This window comes from Manduca sexta, chromosome 19 (genome assembly GCF_014839805.1).
Source record: "Manduca sexta isolate Smith_Timp_Sample1 chromosome 19, JHU_Msex_v1.0, whole genome shotgun sequence".
Lineage (NCBI taxonomy): Eukaryota > Metazoa > Arthropoda > Insecta > Lepidoptera > Sphingidae > Manduca > Manduca sexta.
Genome location: NC_051133.1, coordinates 1,823,843 through 1,848,834, shown reverse-complemented (window position 1 = coordinate 1,848,834; position 24,992 = coordinate 1,823,843). Strand labels below are relative to the sequence as shown.

The 24,992-nt window shown below is 35.1% G+C and overlaps 1 protein-coding gene across 2 annotated transcripts in view; it reads left to right on the top strand.

Moving 5' to 3' along the window:
• Positions 1-24,992, top strand: part of LOC115441278 (serum response factor homolog) — a 262,689-nt gene that overhangs the window by 81,989 nt on the left and 155,708 nt on the right. Inside the window, exon 3 of one of the 2 annotated variants that reach the window (XM_030166017.2) lies at positions 13,325-13,360. The exons of the other annotated variant lie outside the window; for it this stretch is intronic. Coding sequence (XP_030021877.2) covers positions 13,325-13,360 — 36 coding nt within the window. The remainder of the gene's footprint in view (positions 1-13,324; positions 13,361-24,992) is intronic. 2 annotated transcript variants of the gene reach the window in all.

Genomic DNA, 24,992 nt, shown 5'->3' with positions numbered 1-24,992 from the left:
CTCATATATCTTGCGTATTCTGTATTTGTTTACAATATTCGTTCTTTTGTATTCTTGCATTATTTAAAGTGTAATAATGGCATCATGTTTGTTATTCAATGAGAACGCATTTTCCCTAATTCCACGTATAGAATGATACCTAACATGCACAGCTCCATGCCGGATTTAAATCCACCAAAAAAACAGTGACCGTTGCCTTTGAACCACTCGAGTCAACAATTCGGATCAAACGCACCGATGTTGGCGCATTGGCACGCGGCGCTGTCGAAAAACGCGAGACAACTTTACGCAGCCATTCTGCCGCTAGATAAACATCGGTACTCTGTTTATTGCACAATGAATTGTACCTTTTTATGTTAATAACCGGCCATGTGGGTAGAATGTCGAAATACTGACTAATCTTGTCGTGGGTTGCCACGGAAAAAATGGCAATTTTAAATTATTCACGCTGCCTACACTGTATATGTGGTTTAATTTTAACATAGTATTTTAATTACTCAATCATTCATATTATGTGTTTACGCCTACGTTGTTTTTTTTGCAATTCTAATTTGCCGATCGTCGATGAATTGGTCAGATTTTTAGAGATCTGTGGTTTGTTGGGATAATTATGGTTAATTTTGTTTGCTAATTAATGTTGGGAGTATAGTATTTCCTTAAGAGACTAGCGCGTCAATCAGAATATGCTTTGTAATTGGAACATGCATAATGGAGGAATAGTTGGTGCAGTTTTTGAGAACGTGTATTTTATGTTCCTTAATACACATGAACATGGTTTTGTTAGATGGTAGTTGATTATCATAGAACATAGTTGGTTATAAACAATTCAAACTCCACGAGTAGTTTATGAGTCTCTAAAAGAATCTCTCTACCAGTGGCAAATGGAGGAATTTTCCGAAAAGGAACCTTACACAACATAATATAGCTACTAATATGCATAAGCGGTCTGCAAATCGTTCTTATGATAATTCGATTTTACATAAATTTCGAAAGGGAAGCAGGAATCGGGTTATATGGACTCTTCACCACTGCTGTTTACTATTAGAAATGCTAATTCATTTAATCATGGAATTAAATTTGAATAAGTCAGAAATTAATAATAATGGCGGAACTAAGTCCCTTTCACAATTAAAATAATATAATAAGGTAATAATATCAGCCCTGTATTATATAATGTCCCACTGTTGGGCACGAGCCTCCTCGACTACTGAGAGGGATTGGGCCTTAGTCCACCACGCTCTCGGCAGTCCAAGCCACACCCAACTAGGCTACCGCCTGTTCAATTTAATTTCATTTCCTTTCACAATAAAATGTAGTAACAAAGCATTCAAAGTCTTAATTTGACACAAACTAGATCTAATTGATGTGTTCTATATTTTGTTACCGTAAGCGGATGTAGAGTTTCACCTCGACCGCGAACATTGTACGTAGGCAGTGACTTTGAATTGTGGCAGACGAAATAATTAAGGCGTACGCCTTGTACAAGTGGCTTAAGATTTAGTATCGAATGGATCTTCTACTAATAGTCCTTAATATTGACAGACTACCATCGATATATGTACTACGTACTAGATTTGGCGTTCCGAACATTCACTATGATCAACTGAATTGAACTGTCATCCATTCAAACTATTTTAGTATGGTGACAATACTGATGCTTGTGGTTGCGTACGGAGTGCGCTCATAATATAAAAACGCGAATCTAAACGCAAACTTGGATGTGAATAAAAAATGTTAGGCAAATAAGTAAAAGTATTTATTGTTCTAGTGAATATATAAGTTATAACAGTGACGTTTTGGTTGCCATTTTAGTTCAGATGTTGAACAAATAGTTTATATGGACGTTCGTGTCTATAGAATGTACGTCAATGCAGACTACACATAGTTTAGAGCGTTCTTTATTTCATGATGATATGGTAACCCTCTTGCACCTGATGGTAAGTGGAGTAGGGTCCAGATAGTGTTGACTGGCAAGAGATGTTTACCCCTCGTCGGTCGTGACAATTATGCCGGCCTATTTAAATCTACTTGATCAAAAGCGTGAAATTTTACTCACGAGTTCCTATTAAGCATACTAACTCATAATTATAGCGTTGAGAAATGCTTTTCGGTAATTTCCTAAAATTCTAAATCCTCATCGGACGCTTATAGTTTTATACATTTTTAAGGATTTCTGTAATTTTTGGTAACATAAGGCTTTCTGTAAACTGTTCTAGAAATTACTGTATGAGGAATCCTAACTTAACATATAATAAATTAATTTCTATTAGACGGTATATTACATCTATTGTCTTAGTAAACGAGTATAAACAGCGCCGTGCAGTCATTGAAATCGAAGATTCGATTAGTGCCAAAAACATATCTTATTTTCTACGGAACCGTTTAGTAGATTCAGTATATTTTTGCCAATATTAATGATATAAAGATGGCACCCATTAACAGTTTGTATTTTCATAAATATTTCAGACTTCTGAATAATTTGTCAAATATAATAGTTGTTTTATACTTATGTTTCCTTTCAAATATACATCTATAAATTTAATGAGCTAATTATCATAATTTATGAACATTTGCGAGGTATTGTCATTTATGTTGTGTTATGTTATATGTTATTATTAATGTATGAATGAAAACTATTGTGTGTTCTTTAGGCAGCCAATAGGCATTATTTATTTTTAACTAGTGGTCTTCAAATTGCTTAGATTCTAAAGAATTTAATATATTTGTAACACATTCTAAAGTATTTTTTTCACGTATTAATCCTCTTCCCAGCCCCTATTTCTACTTAAAATGGGGCAACCAATTCTATAGTATACTTATTGTCATTTGAACCACATGTTTTATGCTTTATCGACCTCTGAAATTTCCCAATTACCCAACAAAGGCAGTAAAAAGATGATTCTTATTTTACGTCACAAACAGTTCTATGAAACCCAATTCTAAAATATTCCTCATCGTCAGTGCACTTATGATTTCTTAGACAAAGTAGAGGTTAACTGGCATTTGCTACTACTTTTGCTTATTTATAAAAACGTCTCCTACCCCTACACCTGGGACTTGCCAAGCCAAGTTCAGACAAACGTTTAAACACGTCCACTAATTAATACCCAATAAATGATACAACCCAGCGGGGTGCAGTCAGCTGAACGCATCACGGATACAGTTCGTAATTGTATTAACTTCTAAAGGTTAATAAAAAGTTCGATGATATTTGATAGGTTTTTGTTGAATTTAGTTTATGAAGAGCATTGCTGTACTATTAGGTGAAGGTTGCGTAGAAGGAAGAGGATTTTTTTTATCGGTCCCATTTTTTTTACCCATTTATGATCGGAATATTTGCCGGCAACCATGACAGCTACATGACATTACACGTGTCACGGGAATATAATCTTATTATTTACTATATAATAAGGTTATTTTACCGTGACACGCGTAATGTCATGTAACTGTCATGTTTGCCGGCAAACATTCCGATCATGAATGGGTCAATGCGAATGGGATACTAGAGTCCTCCGGCTTAGCGACTGCACGGTCTTGGAGGAAATTTAGGAGGGGATGTCTGGGCAAGGAAGTGTGGGGGAAGAAGGAACACTCTTAGGATAGGAAGAAGGCCATCAAATGTTCGCGAGCCCTCATACGCCTCAATGTGAATTGGCAAACATGAGGTATACACACTTAACTATGTGTCTAGCGCCGTGGCAAATGGGACATACATGGGCGTGTAAAGGAAAAGAATTGGATCTTATTCTAGTCAAACTTGCAGTAGACGGAAGCTGCTTATGACAGTGACAATTATTAAAAACGTGTTTGTCGGTAAGGGTTAAAAGTTATTGAGTATGCAGTGGATAATATTGTAGGCGGGTTCTCACGGCATCGCTTCATGGTAATGAGACTCCGCGAGTCGCGGCAGCCTCTACGAGAATCAATTAGATGCGTCACAATGTGCATCACATGGTGCGTACTACCGGGAATAGTATATAATAATATATTATATTTATACGTTTCATTTAACTACATAGACGTAAATGCAAGAAAATTGAGTTGAATTGTGTTTAGAAGTAAAAATGTTATTTTCCTAAGATGATTGTAATTTTTCGTGATTTATCGCTTGCTTTAACGGCGAAGGAAAACATCGCGAGGAAACCGGCATACCTGTGATTTTCTCTATAGGATTATTGAGTGTGTGTGAAGTCTACCAATCCGCACTAGGCCAGCATGCTGGACTAAGGCCTAATCCCTCTCAGAAGTAGAGGAGGCCCGTGCCGAGCAGTGGGACACTCTATAATACAGGGCTGATATTATATTATATATGTAAGGCGAATTTACAATCAGGTCATCTGATGCTAAGTTACGTACCTATAACACTCATAATATCAAGAGTATACGTACGTGTGTTATCGAGAAATCATATTACAGCTTGTGTAAGAGGAAGCTTTTAAGTAAATTACAAATATCTAATAGACGAGCCGCTAAAATAAAAAATAAACTTCCCAAAAATATTCACTACATAATTTTACCCAGAATTTTAATCATGCCAAGTGGAGTAGCAAAAAATTGCGGAGCACCCAATTTTATTTCGGGGTCTATTGAGAGCCTCTTTAATTAACGGAAGCACTCTAGAGCCATCCTGTATACTAATTAGTCATTGCGCAAGCGCTTTCAATATTTCATGGAAGTTAAATTTCACGGGTAATTATCACTTTGTTTTTTTCCCATGTTGGCAACACTATACGTGTCAACGCTATAACTCAGTGTTTTAATAACACGCCGGCGGTTCGGCAACATTATTTTTGCACGAAGATGCGCTTCGGTGCAATTTTTTACATGATGGTACGTTTTATGAGAGGTAGAGGGAGTGGATTGATGTCGACGAATTTGTCCTACAGGCCTCTTTTCAAACCTAATGTTATGTTCTGGTAACAGAGTACACTTTCCTACTTTTGCTTAAGCTTTTCACCCGGCCTTGCGCATTCTTAGTAAGACCATTGATTTTGATATCCAGTAATGCGTTTTGCAGTCGTCATCACACGTGACGTCAACATGTTTGGAATCGGCTACAGATACTCCTGATACAGCATGACATAGGTATACGCGACTGACGTACTTGTTATATATGCTGTATTCACTCCTATCTCGAGATCACCTTACAGATCAGCCAGTGCGTACACGCTGCCGCCTGTCCCTTACACCGCGACCTAACGGCGCAACCGTTCATTAACTTACGCATTTCGGATAATTACGTACTGATAAACCAAGCAAATTGTTCGCGAATTATCTGCGCTGGGCGTCGCCGTGATGAATATCATCTTTCGTCCCAAAAAATGCCTTCTTTTTTCTCCTCACTGACAAACTGTCAACGTAATTGCCTGCTGTTAATTACGCTACTCGTATTCTGAAAGTTTTTTTGCGTTCGTCGAATTTTAACATGTATCTTGATGATGTTAAAGGCTTAAATAGAGCGCGGATGAATTATTTATTTATCCTTATTAGCTATCAAAGGAATTTATGTTAAATTCGGATGTTTTTGAATTCGAATTCCTTTGGCTATAGTGCGACGCGCAAAGGTCTTAATTTAATCATGCGTGAAAATTTATGTTAATAAGTATGTATGAATTATGAATGTTCATACGAAGGTGTTTCAATGTGTCCTTTCTTGTTTGTAAATATTCGACGACTTTATTGAGTGTGTATGTCTGTTTACGATGTATTAAGTCCATCTATTGAGGATATTATTTTCTTAGAGAGAGTTTACATGTACAATGTGGTTTGAATCAAAAGTTTTTTTAAGGGTGTCAATGATTTATATTAAAGATTAGGTTTTACTCGCGGCTTCGCCTGCGTGAAGGAATTTTTCAGGTTAAAAGTCCCGCTTTATATTTTCCCGGGATAGAAAGTAGCTTTTAACGTTCCCAGGATGTTAAACCGGGTCCATTTAAATTTTTATAAAAATACTTTCAGTAGATTTTAAGAAAATTGATAACATATACACAGACAGAAATGGGGTCTTTGTTTAATAATATGCATGTATCGATTTGGGGGATGTCGCTAATTAATTAAAATATTAGGAATAAATCAGAAATATGTATTATAATTATCATTTATCGATTGTTAAACAATAATATCGAGAAATAAGAGAGAAATTCAATTGCATAACCGACGAGTTTATTAGGTTTTAGACCGAACGGGAGCTAAACGGTCACATTGAAAATTCAAATTGTTCGCCAAGCCACGTTTAGAAAGCGAAAAGTTATAATTGACTCGAACCAGCGTTCAACTCGATTTTCTTCCGAATTAATTCCTATATTTTAATTAAATTAATTCCTTGGAATTTGAGATTACTTTTTAAAATGCAATCACAAGAAAATTTCACAATGTCGGTGTAATTTGTAAGATATATAAACCGACATATAATATAATAACGTACGTAAAAGGTATGAAACCGCGAGACTGTGCCAAATTTACGCGTCAATCATCGATTACCCTCATCCAATTATAGTGACACGTTAAAACCGGGTCATTTCCAACAATACATAAGCTAATAGCGCCATTATTGCCACACTTTAAAGTTTAAAATACGTTGTGCCGTATTACAAATAGCCCCAAGTTGTATGCCCAAAAATCATCGGGTATGAAATTCTTACAGGCCTCTGTTTACTTTAAAACAATCACTGCTAATTATCGCATCCAATTTAATATCCTACGGTTGTCTCTTTCTAACGTTATGTGAGTAAAACGAGATGGCAAATAAAGTGATACAAATAAATCGTCCTTATAAAATTTTACGACATAATTTCGGTTCGCGCGTTCGACGCTTGCTGTGTGATATGAGTCGAGCTTTTTGCTTTCACGCGGGCATAGTATCATGAAATTATTAGTTGCGGTTTCTAAGAAAACTTTCAGACGGAGCTTAAAGCTGTAATTTAGTTCGGTGAACGTTTACGTTTATTTATTTACGCGAGTTTTAAGAGGAAACTTGCTCTATTAGCATTGGGATTTAGGGCGAAGTTTCTGTTTTAAACGAGTTGCGTTGTCTTCGCTTTGTTTTAATCAGGGTTGAGTTGATCTACGGACTGATTAAACGGGTACACTCGGTTGTCTTTCTGTTGATTGAAATTTAGAAAATGCTTGAAAGAAAAACTTTAAATATCTATCAGATTGTTATTGAAATAATAATTGAGATATCAATCGATTGCTCTTTACACTTTTCGTAACACAAATAATAGAAATTTCAAAGTTATAGCACTGGATACTGCATTGTGCTGCTCACCTTAACTCATTACGTATTACAACACTCGGTTATTATATTAGCTACACTGCCTATTAAAAAATAATACAACAGTGTATGAAATACATCACTTACAGCCGTTATAGACGATCCCAATCTCAATCTTCAATCCGATTCCGAGAACGAACCAATAAAAACAATTCAATTGTAAGCGTGTCAAAAAACTACTGATTGTCCACTTCTGATTGGTCCTTCTGATAGAATTAAATTGGGATTGTTTGAGAACTAGATAGCGCGTTATGTGAAAGACATAAAGCAGTGGAATTCCTGTCTAAATCTTCAAGTACGTCTCACCAATTCGAGTCCAACACGATTACCACGAAAATTGTTTTCCAAGCATCGTGTTACAGATAAGCACTCGGTAATATTTAGTGGATACAAATGGCCACCGGCCGGTCGGGGGTCATTGTTGTGTCGCGTCGCGCATTGTGGCTCTATGGCCGGCTTATGATGATAAATGCGTGCGGACCGTATTGTCAGTGTATGGTTAGCATGTTTGTTGTTAAAGGTGATTAGATTTTTCGTATGTTGTAAATTATTTTTTATGTTACTTAATTAAGAGATCATTTTCGCGTGTTGTTTTATGTCGTGGAGATTTACAGTAGGATAGAAACTCATTCGTTTCGTTATTTACTTGTAATAACGAATAATTAATAACTATTTTTTGGAGTTATGAGTTAAAACATACCTATTTAGCCATCGCTCTATATCGTTTTGCTCTCGAATTCTGGTATGATATTACTGCGATTTTGGACTTTTTGTCATCGGACTTACAAATCGTGTAATCGCTGCTGACTGTACACACGTGTGAATCGTTTTTAAAGAGCGAGCACAATGTTTTCGGCGGTGACCACACTTTGTCCAACACGCGTCCATCACGCTGTCTCCAGGACGGTGTCATGCAACATTCTATCAATATTTTACTGTCAATAATTTCTACTTTGACTGCCTAGGTGGCATTGTATTACGTGCGCGGTACGCTTGGGTCTTGTTATTATTTTTGTCTTATATCTGTTCAGTATTAGCCGGGATTCTAAATCTTGTGCTCGATATGGCCATCGATTCGCTATCACATCATAGGAAAAACTACACATGGCGTAAAGTGCTCTGTTACGCTTCTGCCTACCCCTTCGTGGATAAAAGACCTGAGTAAGTATTTGTGTAGTTTATACTTTCTACCTTAGAAGTCGGTAACGCATGACTTGATATGTATAACTGTTAGTCGCGTATATTTCTATAAATCGTAAACATCAGGTACTTATCTCATTCGCTGACCTCTTCCCTACTTTTATAGAAAAACACAACTTGGGAATGTGTATTGTTTGAAATATTTGATCCGGTACTGTTTTGTTTCATTCATAAAAGCTCTATTACTTTCTCTGTGAGTTGTATAGTATGTTCAGGCCTTGATTTCGGGCCAATGTTGTGATCCTTATATAAAAATACTAACAGTATCAATCAATGTACTATTTCAATTAATAATATTAATTATTTAAGAGACTAGCTGTTACGCTAAAACCATATTCAACGCGTTGACAATAAGTCAAGAAAAATAATCTTATCATTTAAATATAATGTCTCTCCTATATTATTATAGAACGTTGATTAAATAGTACCAAAGAATTACTTTACAAAACCTATTTATCGATACTTTGTATGCACAACTAATATGCTATTATCGTTAATAAAACCCTTACGCACCTGTCCGCTGCATCGATAGCGGTAAACAAAACGCCATTTTTAATAGATTTTATGCAGAAATATTTAAATGCACCGCGAATGAATTAACGGAGAATTAGCAAAACACGAGTCTAATAAACTGCTAAAGGCACGCCTTATGGAAAATACGTTTTGTGCCCGATCAGTGCTTGCGGTTCCGTTGTTTTACGACGTAATATTTCGTCACATTTTTACGAGTTGCACTATAAACTGTAAATCTGATATGTTTTTTATTCAACGTGACGTTACGTGAAGTTTTATGACTTGCACTTTTGCTTTTTAAGTTTCGAACTGTTTTTTTATAAAAACATTTTTAAATAATTTATGCCATTCGAATTTGTTTTACATAACAAAAAACATATTCATTTTGAAATTGGAATATCAAATTCTGCGTAATTGAAATTCGTAAACACGATTGCCGCCAATTTATGTATCACATGAATGCTCTAATTAAAAACTATGTATAAATATGTATGCTATAATGATGTATGTTTATTTGCAGGTCAGTTTGTGGCAGTAGTAAGGTCGGTCATGCATGCGTGTGTCTCGTGTGTTTTAATTGCATCTATTATACGTAGACTGATTTAATTGGCTAAGTCTTCGCGCAGTGTCCGTGTGAGAGAGATGATTGATTTATTTATGTTTGTTTTTTATTGTTAATTGTGATATGATACGGGTCGCCATATGTCTATAGGAAATTCAGTAGACTTGTTTTTAATTAATGCTTGTACGCTTGTTTGTTTGCTGTGAAATATGATTTTGATGTATTTGTGTGAAATTAGTTCCTGTAGTATATTTCAACTTGGTTATATTACTTATTTTGCCTTCAGCGTGATGTCCTGTACGTACGTGTTTATTATGACCAGCTCTGTGAATCAAGTTCACATAGTTTTGATGTATGATCATGTACATTTTCTTTCAGCATTCCTGATTTGATAAAGTGAGTATGACCTCGCTAAAACAACAGTTATACATATAGACTACGAACGTGTACTATAGTCAGATACAGTTATGGCCATAATAGAACTAAAGTTTGAATGAGGAGTGCAAGTGAGTTTATGTTTGTGGTCAAAAAATCTACAAATAGAATTAGGTACGACCTTTATTATAAGCAAATAGAGAAAACGTTCAGGTATTAGATATTTCAAACCATTATGTGTACTATGTTTTTATGATATTTAAATGGTTGGTTCCGTCCTACATAAACAGATGCTTGACACAATTTCTCCAGTTCAATTCACCGTCCCATCTGCCCACGTAGCGCGCGCGGCGCATGCGTATTGTGCCATGTTTATGTGCCCTGTACCGGACAATTGTTTTCATGTAATGCCCCCGCGAAGCTTTTATGAGTGTAATGTGCACGACATTCTGGAATCTTGTGTTATGTGGTTATTTTAAGAAGGTGGATTTGCGTACCTTTCTGTTTCAATCAGGAATGCGTAAATGATGAATTAATATTAAAGTTGTTTAAAGCAACAACCTGCTATCCTTAAAGTAGTAGTGTGCAACTGGTACAAGTTCAAGGCGTTGTTTTCATGATTTAGTGTATTTATTTATACAGTGTGAAATAATATAAAGGTTTCGTTCCATTTCTAGCCGTTAATTACAAACCTTTGTAATTGAAACATGTTTTTCCCAATTGATAAACAAATCGTGTTATATCGATTGTTGATTGGATCGAATAGTTTCTCATCGATTTCATAACTAAACACAGTTCTTTATCATTAAATCCGTCAATTATTTAAGTTAGTTGATCCTCAATAATCACTTGATTACGTTGTAACCACTCGAGTACAGCCATCGATAATAGAGTCGTTAATTACGTGACAACTAAATGAATCCTATGATTATAAAGGCAACTTATATAGTTTATAGTTTCAAATATATTCACGTGTAGGTTAGGTGAACAAATAAGTCATAAATAGAGTATATTTTTAGTAAAGTCCGTGATGCAAATAGTAATTTATACCTGTGAGAGGAGAGGTACTTTGCTCAATAAAACCACCATCATCAATCTGATATTCTTCTCTATTTTTTTTATTAAAATATAAAGTAATAGACTATTTGACTAATTTCTCTAAATTAAAAATATTGACTGATAATTTTTATAAATAAACACCAACAAATCGAGTGCTACGGAATATCAGGCGGCAGAGATGATCAGGGGTTGAGCTCTGGCGATGTAATGCCCACATGATAGCAACCAATCCTTTATAGGTCGAGAAAAGCAAATTTTAAATTAAGCTACCCTCGCATTTGCAAACAATTATAAAACTTAAATTCCTCCTTGCAAGTTGTCAGTAGGAAAACTTGCGCTTCTATCTACGAAAAAGAAATAGCAAATAGTATTCTTATTACAGAATTCTCTAGCTGTGCTCTGTGGGGTGATTGGAGGACCAAAACATCCTAAATCTTAATTTATTTTGCTTAACGGCCGGCAGGGGCCTCTTATAATTCCTTTGGTATTGTGGATGTTATGGTAGACAATTATCGCGTATATAGTCCATGCACATGAAAGTACTAAATCAATTTTCCTAAAGTTTTTCAATTAACTCATCATAGACTTAGGACGAAATGTAAACAACCTTAAATATTTTCGGAATGGACGTTGCGTTGTACATTTTTGTAATCTCTATCGGGCCCCCACAGTTTCCACCAATTAGGACGAAACCCGTCGGGGCTAGATGTTTAAAATGCGTCGCTAATGGCGGCGCCCGCGCACACCAAGGCTCCGCAATTACCACGCTATCTGGGTCGAGCGAACACTCGCACTTTATGCATTGCGATAGAAAAAAAATATACATAGTCATAGCAATGGGATGTTTTGAAACGTTAGATACCTGCTAGGGAAATGTTGTTTTTCACCGAAGACATACCGGACCTCCAACAATCATTGAAATTGCATTAAACGTAACAAGGTTATATGGATTTCGCGTCATATATTTTGGGACCGATACAATTTTACTAATTTAAAACTTGCGCTAAAGAAATCCATTAGCTTGTACGATCTAATACACACCAAATGAAATTTATTTATTTACTAACCTCTTCGTTATTTAAAATTTGGTTTTGCCTTCAACGTCTCACATTAGGCTAAGCCTGTATCGTAAGATGTTTTTACAAGAATATCTTATATTCAGTAAGTTAGCTTCAGGAATCTTCAGCAGAAATACTCAAAGTATGTAAAAGACATATTTACATTACATTCAATAAACTTAATGATTTATCAAGAAATTAAAATAATGGCTTGCATGAAGTTTAGTCCAGAATTCTAGGAGTTTACTAGAAGGAAGATTTGCCTACAGCGTCTATAAAATGTGAATACCACATTCCGAATACTAGAAACGTCGTTATGTTTTTCCTTTCACTAAACCATTTAAGATGTGATCTTCGTCACGCGCGCGCGTACTCGCTAATCTGATGGGTTTACTTCATTGTTTATTTACACTATAATTGATCTATAAAAGTGACAGGTTTTGTATCTTCAATATATGTTGCAAATATTTTAAACAACTATTTAAGTTTACTTTTGTTTGGAGCTGTTTGTAAACGTTAAGTTTTGTAAGAAGTGTTGGTTCATGAAATCTTTCATGAAGTTTCGCGTGTTTAGTGACACGAAACCAAAAATCTGTTTTTTTATTTGGACACTGTAAATTGACCCGACTGCATCTGATGGTAAGTGGAGTGGGGTCTAATAGAATATCAACTGACGAGCGATGATTACCCCTCGGCAGTCGACACATTATCCCAGCCAGTTTGAACCGGATATACGCAGGCTGATCCCGGAACGCGACGCACTTGCGTGAGCCACTATGGCGGGTTTTAACACCTTGTGTATGGTGGTCATTATCCGGGCAGTTGTAAAATATATCACCAGTTAATACAATTGAAGTTTCGTCAACTTATTTTACATTATAATGCATACTAACAATGTTCATCAATTCGCAATTAATTTATCGAATCACTTTAATATAATATAATCTATTATTAAGATTATTTCATTGCCAACGAGTCTTGTTTTCTCCTTACTGCATTTAATCACATACTTTAATATTTTAAAGACGTTTTCAGTCATAACAATGTTCACGTGATCACTATTTTGTCACTGTCTTTCTTATATTTAATGGTATAAAAGGGACAGAGACAAAACATTTTGTAATTTAAATTAGATTATTACAGTTCTAGACTGTGGTTCAGCTGACATCCATTACTGAGAATTTATACTTTCCTTAAAATTTACTAAAATGTATTAACTTTAACCCTAATAATGATTCGCAGTTCTATCATTACTAACACGCATTTTCTATTTGTCCCTCGCAGAAACTGGAATCGACGTTGCTAGCTAAAAGGAGAAAGGTATGTTCTTCCTTACTTCTATTGTCCGTTCGTTTGTTCTTTTGTTGTAGTTCTTTGGTATTGGTTGTTCGGCTTCGTTCTTAAATTCGATATCTTTGTTTTGTTATATGTTCGTTGTAGATGTTAGTTTATTTGTATGTATCGTTGTATTTTGTGTTTCAAATTAGTTATTGGATATTACTGGAAATATCTGGTAAGTACTTACTCTTATTGTTTTTATAATTCATACTCTTTTCTATTATTTGTGGTTGGTAAAAATCATCACGCAAAGAATCTTCATTTTTTAAATTGGTTAATCTTGCACGAAGACATTTTGCACATGTCCTAGTACAGATTTTGCATAGATTTTCTTCACTGCTAATTTCAAATCTTTCCAAATTCAAACTATGAACAAGAAAAGCGGTACAGTGTAGTCAAATAGAATCTTGGACTTCCCTCATATATTTAACTTGGATACCAATGAAAGCGAATTAACACGTAACTACAGTGGTAAAACCGTCCGCTACCAGTTAATGTACTATGATTTATGCGCCGAGCTGTCGGCCATTTAATTATCGCTGTTATTATGATATTATGTGCTGCGGGTAGCGACGCGTCGCGATTATATCTGCCTTTGATTTAGTTTTGTTTTGATTTAATAGTAAATGGTGAGTGGTTAGTTTGTGCTTGGTATGTTGTATTTAGTGTATGTATGTGGCGAATTGATGGTTTATACACACACACACACACACACACGCATTTTATCTTCGAAAGGGAAGGCAAAGGCGCAACTGATGAACCCATTTCAACGTGTGTATTTCGTCCCATGACGTATATCGGGTACAAACTCCAGTCTCCAAGCTGATAATAGAAAAACCGAATATTACTTTGCCCGATCTGGTGATCGAACCCAAGACCTTAGTACTGCAGTCGTACCGTAATGCAACTGCGCAATTGAGGCAGTGATGCTAGTTTTTAAGTATATCATTTATAATTTGATTAGAAAGGGTAACAAACGTACTAAATTATTCTTTCCATTTCATTGATTGATACGGTAGTAAAAATAACATGTTCAACGTCAAATAACCTCCTTTTTCACAACTCACATATTCTTAATAGCACAAATGATCACGCTACATGTATATCTGTGAGCACTTACGTTAATTCAAAACAGCGCGTGCTCAAAGCGTATTCTTTCCCGTGTTTAACTAAATGAAGTGATATGCGCCAAGGCGGGTGCTCCAACTGTTTTAACAAATATGTAGTATGGCTTTGGGATCAGCGAGTTGGATTTTAAATCTGAATTTTTAGATGTGTCTTTGTTCGTTTGTGGTTAAGTGCCACTGGTAATAGTACTCAGAATTTATTTCGAAGCATAGCGTTGCACTAAACGGCGTCCAACAACATTATAGTATAACACTGAACTGCGCTTGTGAGGAATATTATAAAAAAATAGGAGATAAATACAGTAGGTATAATGATAAGCTCATTTTATTTATATTCAATTATAAACGTTAATTCTTGATGTTAATCTTTATTTCAACAGTAACGACATTTAAAACGTATACACTTGTATTATATACAAAAGATCTGAGATTTTTATTTACATTTTTTAAAACCAGTAATAATAAATATTTTCGTTTATTACTTTACTGTTTCAAATGTTCATAGTTAGTTACACTGACTGTAATGGAATAAAAAAGTGCATATACTCTATTGTTTTTAGCAGAAAACATTACGTTGAGTTCTACACGGACTGGAGTTTATAAGAATCCCTAAATTTTATGTTTCCTTTTACCGGATTGCACTAACTCCAGATGTTATGTAGGAGATAGCAGTGGTTTAGGGTCCACCTTACCCGATTCCTGCCGGATTGCCTTTATATAGAATTTATGTAGTATCTAATTATCATTAGAACGATTTTCCAACCGCATTTTATTAGTACCTATAAGTTGTGTTGGGTTCTCTTTCGAAAAATTTTACCATGCGCCACTGGGATATAGATGCCTTCTCAAATCGCTACATCTCGTCGTTCGTTGTCAATAGCCGCTGTTTCCGTGGCTTCGTCTGAATTTCTCTTATCGGCAGAGTGTGTGACGTTACATCATTTGGACAATTTACGAGTGCGTTACCGTTGTTTGTGTGGTGTTGTTCACGTTGACGGGATATCACCTATTTATGACATAAAATATAGAAGACTAAGATCATGCAATTTGGTGAAAGGGTGATCAAAATAAAACAAACAAAACTGAACAAGCATAGCTATTGTTATATATGGTAGCCATTTTCTGTTGTTATCTATGTTCTAAGTGGGCATGTTTTGAAGATTAGTCTAGTTAATGCAGTCTAGTGATTAACTAATATTTAGTGACAACTGGACAATCAAAGTATGTGTGAGTTTTTCAATTTGAGAAACACGCGTTATTCGCAATTACAGAGTACTGGAATGTCAATATTTTGGTGAATATTCCATCTTACAACACAAACGATATCCTACTCTATGATATGGACCTTGTATTTAATCATGAATCAAGAAGGATAGTTGTGGTTGTCTTTCTACGTATTTCACATGAAGCCTAACATACTTAAGTTATGTAATTCTCGAACCTAGTAACTTACACTGTTCTAAAATTTTCTAAAACTTAGGTTCAGTTTCGGAATCTAGCGCTCATAGGTCACGACGTACGTCGGTGTCACGAGAAATATAATCTGAGACATGTCCCATCTGATAGCGGAGGTCTCCCGGCCTCTCTGATCTCCAGTGGATCACCGGTGGATCACCCGCGACCATCTAAACTGGTTCGCGCTCATTCATCACACCGCCGTTTGGAATGATATTAGGGAATTATGTTGGGTGTATCCGGCTCGAAGGACCAATTTAGATTTTGGCGATGAGTGATTTGTATTTAGTCCACAGTTCATATTTTGATTTTGTATGTATTCATAATTCTTATAGCGAATGGTGGACCATAGGAATTGTATTGCATGGATGGTTATGTAATGAAAGAGATAAGCCTAATTTAAAGTGACTTTTTGAATAAAAAACGAGTATTTTAGAGATCACATCTTTAGAGGATATAAGTCGGATAAAAGCTCAATTGCGAGCTGAACATAACGAACTAACAAATAAAACACAAAGTTATAAAATTTATAGCACTTCTGTTAAGCAAACTTACCATGTCTTGTCTAAACTTTGAAATTCACATTAAAAATATTGCAAAACAACAAAGGTTGGCCAAAGTGACCCACATTACGAAACCTCGACGATTTCATAGAATAAAATTAATTAGCGTTAAACAACATATCTTTGCAAAAAGCATTTATTTTATTACGCGTGTCGCGGCGACCGTTACGCGCAACCCGTCTGTCAACACTCTAGATGCATCTATATAATTAATTCAAGCGTTATCATATAAAAACGAGAAAAACAAAGAATTATTTACATTAAAAATCACGCGAAAATGAACTTTATTACCTAGGTCATACATGCAAACGAGTCCATCGTTTAGCAATCTGCCAGAAAGTTTTATTGCAATGCTCTTAAAGTCCAAATTCGTTGCATTATTTTAGTAATTTCATAGATTATGAAGATAGGGGTGTCATAATTTAAATCGTTTTTGTTTGATAAATATTATTTAATTTTACGCATGCGCCGCCAAAGATGTGCGGATTTCGTTAAAGTGATAGGAATCTGAGTTTTTTTTTGTAAATACTCAGCAGATAAAGAGGATATATGGGGTCTCGTTGGCAGAAGCTGTCGTCGAGTCGGTCGCATATTTCTTGTATGTAAACAATAAATCTCATAAATATCGGTACTGTGAAATAGTTCTACTATATTTCCTAGAAGAATTTCGTTGTTTTCCCACGGATTTACAAAATTATGATTTTTTAGTTTAGGCGGACATTACTATAAAACCATATATACGTACAATGGGACAAATAGATCGCTTCAGTATCAGAAAAAATTGACTCCAATCGAGATACGACGGTCTAGCTCAGTGTCTTTCAAATAGGGTTGTTTTCCGATGTTTGCTTTAGTTTATTATTTTATATGTAACAGAAAATAATATGAAAAAGAAATTCTATGAAATTAGTATCCAAATTGATTGAAAAATAAAGTAGTTAATTATATTTCAAATATTGTTGTGAACAAAAGTGGTGGCATGGTGGGGTTATTGTGCTGTCCTTTTCTCACTCACGCAGTGTTATGACCGGTTGCGCTGGGTGACGTCACATTTCACTATTACTGTATTTGATAGCTTCCCTTTCCACTAATTTCAAAGCTTTATAACTTATTTATTATTGCATGGATTTTGAAAATTATTTTATCGATAGATTTTGTATGAAATACAATTTTAATAAATGTATTTGAATAAAATCATCAACTACCCTATTACACTCATAAGTTTTCTTCACGATCGACTATTGCCGTAATAGACTCAGTCTTCCAACATTGGCTATCATTATCATTATCATATATTATCATTGGCATCACTCAGTGATTGACCTCTTTCCATCGGCCATCATCAGGTGTCACTTGTCTACACGTTGCTTACCAGCTGATCAATTATTATATTACCACACAATAACCATTGAATTATGTTTTAATTTTCACATATCAGCACGCGCCTATTTACCTTTATTACTGATTGGCGTACGATTATCTCAATTAGCTTAATTACATTATGATACAATACACTAAGATACTGGCATTTGCGAAAGACATTATTAGGGAACAATAAAATGAGCAAAGCTGGTGCTTAAGAACATGAAGTTGTTGACTTCCGATGAAGGCGTGATGGTATGAGGTATCTTTAACTGTTTTTCTGTCGTGTTGATGGACCGGAACGATTCTTAGGTTCGTGCGAGATATTAGTGGCAGGTGTTCTCTTTGTGTTTAGTGATAAATAGGTGGGTTAATGAATTATGAGAATTAAGAGACAATGTATGAGATATGTTATGTATTTTTACAGTTGTAAGTGGCAAGTAATGTTATTTAAATGCTTTTCAGTTGAGAAAAAGCTTTTATTGGGTTTCTGATTTGATAGGGGATGAACCTAATTACGTATTACAAATAATCTTCAATCCTGGGTTTTTCAACACAAACTCTGTCAAACCGGCCTCTATTTCAAAACCTCCAATACTAACCTAATAACGTTTGCATCTTATATTCTTGAATCTCGAAACTAAAAGCGATATGTCTAACATTGTTTACGGTCTCTAATGTCAGGTGTATTTAGAATAAGAGCCCCGGGGGATGCGTGCGCGCACTAATTTGCGTCTATATCGTAAAGTATATCGTTTAACTTGCGCCCGCGCCTTTGCTTAGATCGTAAGTGCGGCGACAGAAATGTCGACACATTATAGCGGCGCTAACGAGCCGACTGGACGCTAGTGATGGGTTGAATATCGATGTATATGTTTTTTTTTTATATTTTTATATTTGTAGTAATTAGGAGATTTATTGAGGGTATTTGAGTGGCAGTGATATTTATTAAAGGTCTCCCTATCACTTGGCGAATTAAATTTTAATTTATACATCGACTACAGCGCAATGGTAGGACAATCACTTAAAAAAGTGTAGCTAAATTTATTAGTTTATACCTGCGTTACTAAAAAATCATTGATCTTGTAGTGTTTTTTTCGTTACTAAAATTAATAGATTACAATCATTTTATCCATTATAAGTTCTCTCAACTTACCCACAATAGTTACTAAACATAAAGTGACACATTAATGTTTTTGCTTTCCTTTTGCCACATAATAAAAAGTACTTTATACTAAAGTGGGTTTTTAGTTTAATTACTTTATTTGTGTAAAACTTTAATCTTAATCCAAAACACAATCAACTGAGCGATAAATAAACTTAATATGCATTTAAAATAATTAGAATTAGCATGGTATTTAAAGGTGATTCTAATTCGTATCATTTACCTGTTTCCATAGCAGATGGTCGCTGTTAGACCAGATGAACGATAAACACTCGTTTATTAATAAATATTTTTAACTTGTCAAGTAAGTTATATTTACGTTGGTGCCTTGTTGGAAACGTTTATTTATTCAATAATTTATCCGACATCAACGGTAAATGGCGCGCATCACATTATCATATTTTGTAATTTAATACGTAGAGTAAAACAACATTAAATTGTGCCGACATTGAATCAAAAAATTCACACTTCGGCCCGATTAAAAAACGTATAAAAATAAACAAAGGCCGTGCTCCCGGCCGGGCTACAAATTGGATCGTTATCAACCGATCGGCGGCAATAAGTCGTCGCGTCATGTCGATAAATATGACGATATTTATCGACAACGCTACCGTGGCGTTGTCGACACGCGAGCGGCACTAACCGCGGTGACAACTCGCTAGTGAGCGATCGCACGGTTATTCTTGATTTACTACGCACCGTACTTACGTTTGCTTAAGTGGTGTAATCAATTTTTAGATGCAGAAAAAATGTTTTATGCGACGTTTTAGCGGGGAATTTTGTTAACATTACACAGGAGTTATTACGTTGGGTTGGTGGTATTGAGGACCAACACGTTTTATAGTGGAGGCCTTACACATCAATGTCTAAGGATGATGAGCAAGTGAGGTTGTCGTTGTATTATAGTAGGATAAAGTTAGTAGAGCGACAACAAAATAATTTAATATACTTTAACGGATATAAATAATTTTAATGAATATTTTGCTATGATTTTTAGTTAGTACTCTCATATGTTATATGAGGGTGTCCACCGCTATGTATTTTTATGCATTTTCATTTTTATTTTCTCTGTCCACCCCCCACACAGCATGCCGTGAAGTGCATCGTCGTTTACCTTGGCTCGTATGACGGGAATGTTCTCATTTAAATGTCGTAAAACGAGCGCGATTCTGATGGCGGACGCATCAAACGGAATTTCAAATGTAATTTGACTAGAAGCATTTAGTTTGATAATCTCGTGATGTCATTTCTAGGTATTTTGTTAGGTTTGTTACGATTATTCCGAGATATCGTGTAGTTGAGTGGCATAATTGGTTTATTTAAATTATTCTAGTAACATAAAAGCTTAAGGTCTTGTTTTTGTTTCCCAGCGCTAATTTCTGGAACTACTTTGAATATGAAAATTCTTTCACTAATATTTATTTAAATTTAGTGTTTTTTTTTATTAACTTTGATTTGTGTTTGACATGGCTTATATGGACTAAAATATTGTTAGAACAAGGGCTCCTAGTCCAAATCTGGCCATAAATTACTTTATTTTGTATTAAACTGCCTATCAATATAGATATTAATCTAAGCAACGTGACAATGTCAATGGGACACATCTGTAGTGAGATCATCTATTTGGTGTCGACTCCCGAGTTTTAGGAGACGGAAACGTCACAAAATTTTTGTGAGCTAGGCGGCTACTTACGAGCAATTGGTAGGATACGATTACGAAAGAAAGAAAGAAAGAAAATTTTCTTTCTTTCTTCTTTCCTTCTTTCTTATTTATACGAGTACGAAACTTCAAGTCGCTTATCAGTAGACCTGTGGGGGAATCACCTTAGTGAACAGGTAGGAGTTTATGTATTACTATAATATATGCTTATGACTTCATCCTTGAAGGTAGGCAAAAGATCATCAAGTTCACTTACGGTACGATTTTCATTCATGACGTGGCAGATAGTAAACGAATCGCTATATCCGTTGTTTGTATTTGAAATGTATCTCTAAGGTTTTGATCTTCTTAGTAACAATATAACTAATTATGTATTTTTTTCTGCACCATGTTCAGCAGTGGACATCATGCGACTGATAATGATGATGATTATGTAATGTTTCAATATCGAAATAAAACTAGTTTACGGATTTTATCGCGTTATTTTATTATATATTATAACTCCCGAAGTTTACGAAGACTTTGCAGCCTTCATGGGACGAACTGAGGTGTAGGTCGTCCGAAATGTCAACGGAACAATTTCTTCCTACATATTTTTAAAATGAATGAGCTCACAGTATCTTCAAGCATAGCAGCTGATGGTTCGCGTAAACAAGATATTATAACGACGTTTGAAAGGCAATAATATCTAAGCGACAAACATACCTAAAATTAATTATATATATATTTTGAATTGCTATTTTTTTTCTGCATCATTTGTAGTCGTTGTTTTGTAGGTCGAGAACAATTTTAACAACATTAGACCGTATTTTATTAAATAAAAAGTTGGATTGTTATGAATTTTCATATTAAAATCAAAACTTTAATGCACTCTACTCAAATATTTACTGATTATCGCTTAGATATTATTGCCTTTCAAGCGTCGATAATGTTCCAATAGTTAAAATGGCTAGAAAAATAATAATTTCTTCACAACCAGAATCACCCAAATGCAACCTTAATTCCCTAGAAATTAAACCATATAAATCATACGAACATGTAGAATATACTAGTCTGCAGGCCACAATTACTGGCTTACGTCATCGACAGAGACGGATTTACGTAACCCACGCGAGAGAGAAAGGGACGGAGCACCGTGAAAAACAAGATACCAAATACGGAGATCACATGTGTCTAAATATCGGTATAGAATGCGTTATGTTGCAGTTATAGGGACGAAAATGATCGCAAACCGTGATTTTTCCGGCAGGTTTTCTTTGTGAATGTTTTTTTTATTAGTTTTTTGTATGGGGGTGGGTTGTATGGCCAGTTTTGGTCACATATGGTGCGCTTGCGCCGACCCGTTAGGTGGCGTCGTGTAGTGAAACTGATCGTTTCTAGCGGTTTTTGAGTTGACAGATTGTTGGAGTTTTGTTGCGGTTTGGGTCTTGTCGGGGAATATTTTAAGACTTGAATGAGTAAAGTGTTTGATGTCAAAAGTATCGTTGATTTATGTATAAATTATATCATGTTTTTCAATAAGTTTGTTTAGGAAATGTAATTACAATATTTTGGAAATATAATTACAGTCTGTCAAAGAAAGTGTTTAAAAAATATTTAAGTACACGTTGTTGGCTAGTTAGTCCCAGATCCATATTTGTTAGTGTCATTTGATTTTTTTAAAAACCGTTACGCCAGTGAATAATATGCTCTACAGTCCTAAAAACATAGTTCTACACAATAAATAATATTAGTAACAAATATTATTATTTTTGCCGCTGTACTAATATATAAATTTGCATGCTGTGGTCTCCTATAATTGAAGAGGCACGTCACATTGTTAATTGTACCAATATTACGACATTATATTTATTATAAGCCGTGTATCCTTTGTTGTAGGTCCTTAAATAAATAAAAATAAAAAATAAAAATAAAAAAATAAACCCCGACATATATTATTTGGGTATACTGTCACTTATGGCTAGCCAAAATTTAATTACCCATACGGTTATGGAACAATATATATAACAGAGGAGCCCTAAAGAAACAGAGGCACATGTTAATCTACCAGAACAGTCCGCACGGTGGCTAGCTAACTGCTTATCACTAAGTGTTATCTAACTTAATACTAATAAATTGAGATTTAAACTTCGAGCTGGTAGTGTAGTGGGAGATATGACGTCATAAAAATATTATTGTGTTTTATTGTTCATTTGTGTGTTTAAGTTTGAATATTGTTCGGGGTTTAAAATATCGTATTTTCGTTTTATCTATGCTTCTATACTAATATTATTAATACGTAAGTCTGAATATTTGAACGGAAGTCGGAGAATGGCTGAAAATCTGGATGAATTTCGTACAGATAGGTTATAGTCTGGTATAGTAGATAGCATACTTTTTATCCCGCTAAAATATAAAGCGGGAATCATATCCCAGATTTTTTTCCACGTGTGTGGAGGCGCGAACTGAAGCGAGTTTAATAAATAGCCATAGGTTAGATAAACGGTAGTTCTATTGTAATAATGGTATACCGTTATTGTAATAACGGTAGTTCTATGTAATAAATACTTTAATATTTAAGTAATTTAATTGAGAATAGTTAAACTGTATTTCTGTGTGATTTACTTCTAAGCTTATTACGGTATTCTGGGATAATTGAAAAGACTTGCAAACATAAATCATAACACTAATATGAATATTATTATTTAATTACACTATAGAACAGTGCTAAGTATGCCCACAACCTAACACCCACACAACCTTAGCAACCGTATCTCAAAATCAGATAACGCGCTTAGATTTCACTTTACACTCATTTTATTGGACAAATGCTGACTTTGTATAAATTATGCGTGTTTAATACTTTATAGAATATGATTAGAAAGATTAAATGTTTAGTTTAGTCAGTTTCTGTCGTGCAAATGTCAGGTTTGGCCTCAAAATCTGCATGTGTAAAAGCTCTTGAAAAATTTAAATTTATTTCCTGTACGTATGATAATAAAATCTTATAATAGCTTTATTTATGTCTGTGTGAGTGAAAATCTTTTCTGGGTTTAAAACCTACGACTAAATTATAACTCTACTCGGGGAAAGTTGTCTTATAAAATAAAAAGAATTATATCTCTTAGTGAAGGTAATTGGAGTCATTAAACTAATGGCTCAATTTTTTTTAATTACTTCCTAGCGTGGAAGGCAAGCTTGACCTTTGTTTATAATATTAAGTTCTGAAGTGGTGCCACTGTTTATTAGCTATCGTAGGTATTTACTATCAGGTCTTATTAAGTATGTACTGGACTTGTACTGCACGCGCGGTACGGCAGCGCTCTGGGGTCTTGGGTTCGAATCCCGGGTCGGGCAAAGTGATATTTGGGTTTTTCCGCTCAGTATCAGTCCGGAATCTGGAATTGGTGCTCGATATGGCGATAGGCTCGCCCCCTATCACATCATGGGACGGAACATACTTGGCGAAAAGTAGGTCTCTAGTTGCGCCTCTGCATACCCCTTCGGGGATGAATACGTGATGTGTGCCTATTAATTATGGTTTCTTGTCATGCAGTCAAAATTAACTCTTAATGTCATCACCTACACAACAACTCGATCATTTTTCAAGTCTATCCACCTACAGCGAAGGCGTGAACATGCCAAGGATACAAACCCGTTGGTTATCGTTCAATCTCGAATATTAACATGTAACGTGAACTAATTCAGAGCTAAGTGTTCGATTCAAAGTTCCAACGTTGACGATTTATTTGTTGCCTTTGTGAATGTGGTTTACAAATTCAATGAGTTGACTTTATGGGCTCAGTGGTTTAGTGGCTGCTTGTATGTGCGATTTGGAAGGTCGTAAGTTCGATTTTCAGCTCTGGAAATATTTTATATGAGTTTTTATCAAACTAACAAAGGATTAACATCATATTCCTAGAAGCCGGGATAAACTTAGCTGTATCGCTTTTACAACAATTATATTGTCGGATTCAAACAGGCCGACATAATTGTGGCCACTGGCGAGGGGCAATCATCTGTCGTCATTCAACATCCAGCACAGTGGAGTCACTTTGCTTTAACCGTATAAATATGTACTGATACCAAATTATGAGGGATACGGGTAGTTAAAGACTATTCAACCATTAAATTTAAGCACATCCAAATATTGTAACAATCAAGTTTCATTTTAAGTCTGTATCGCTTATCATTATGTGATCTTGGGACACGTAAACACGATAGCAAATAGAACAGATTTGGTAACGGTATTATAACCAATAGTTAAATTTTTATAGTATTATGACTATTGTACTCAGAATAT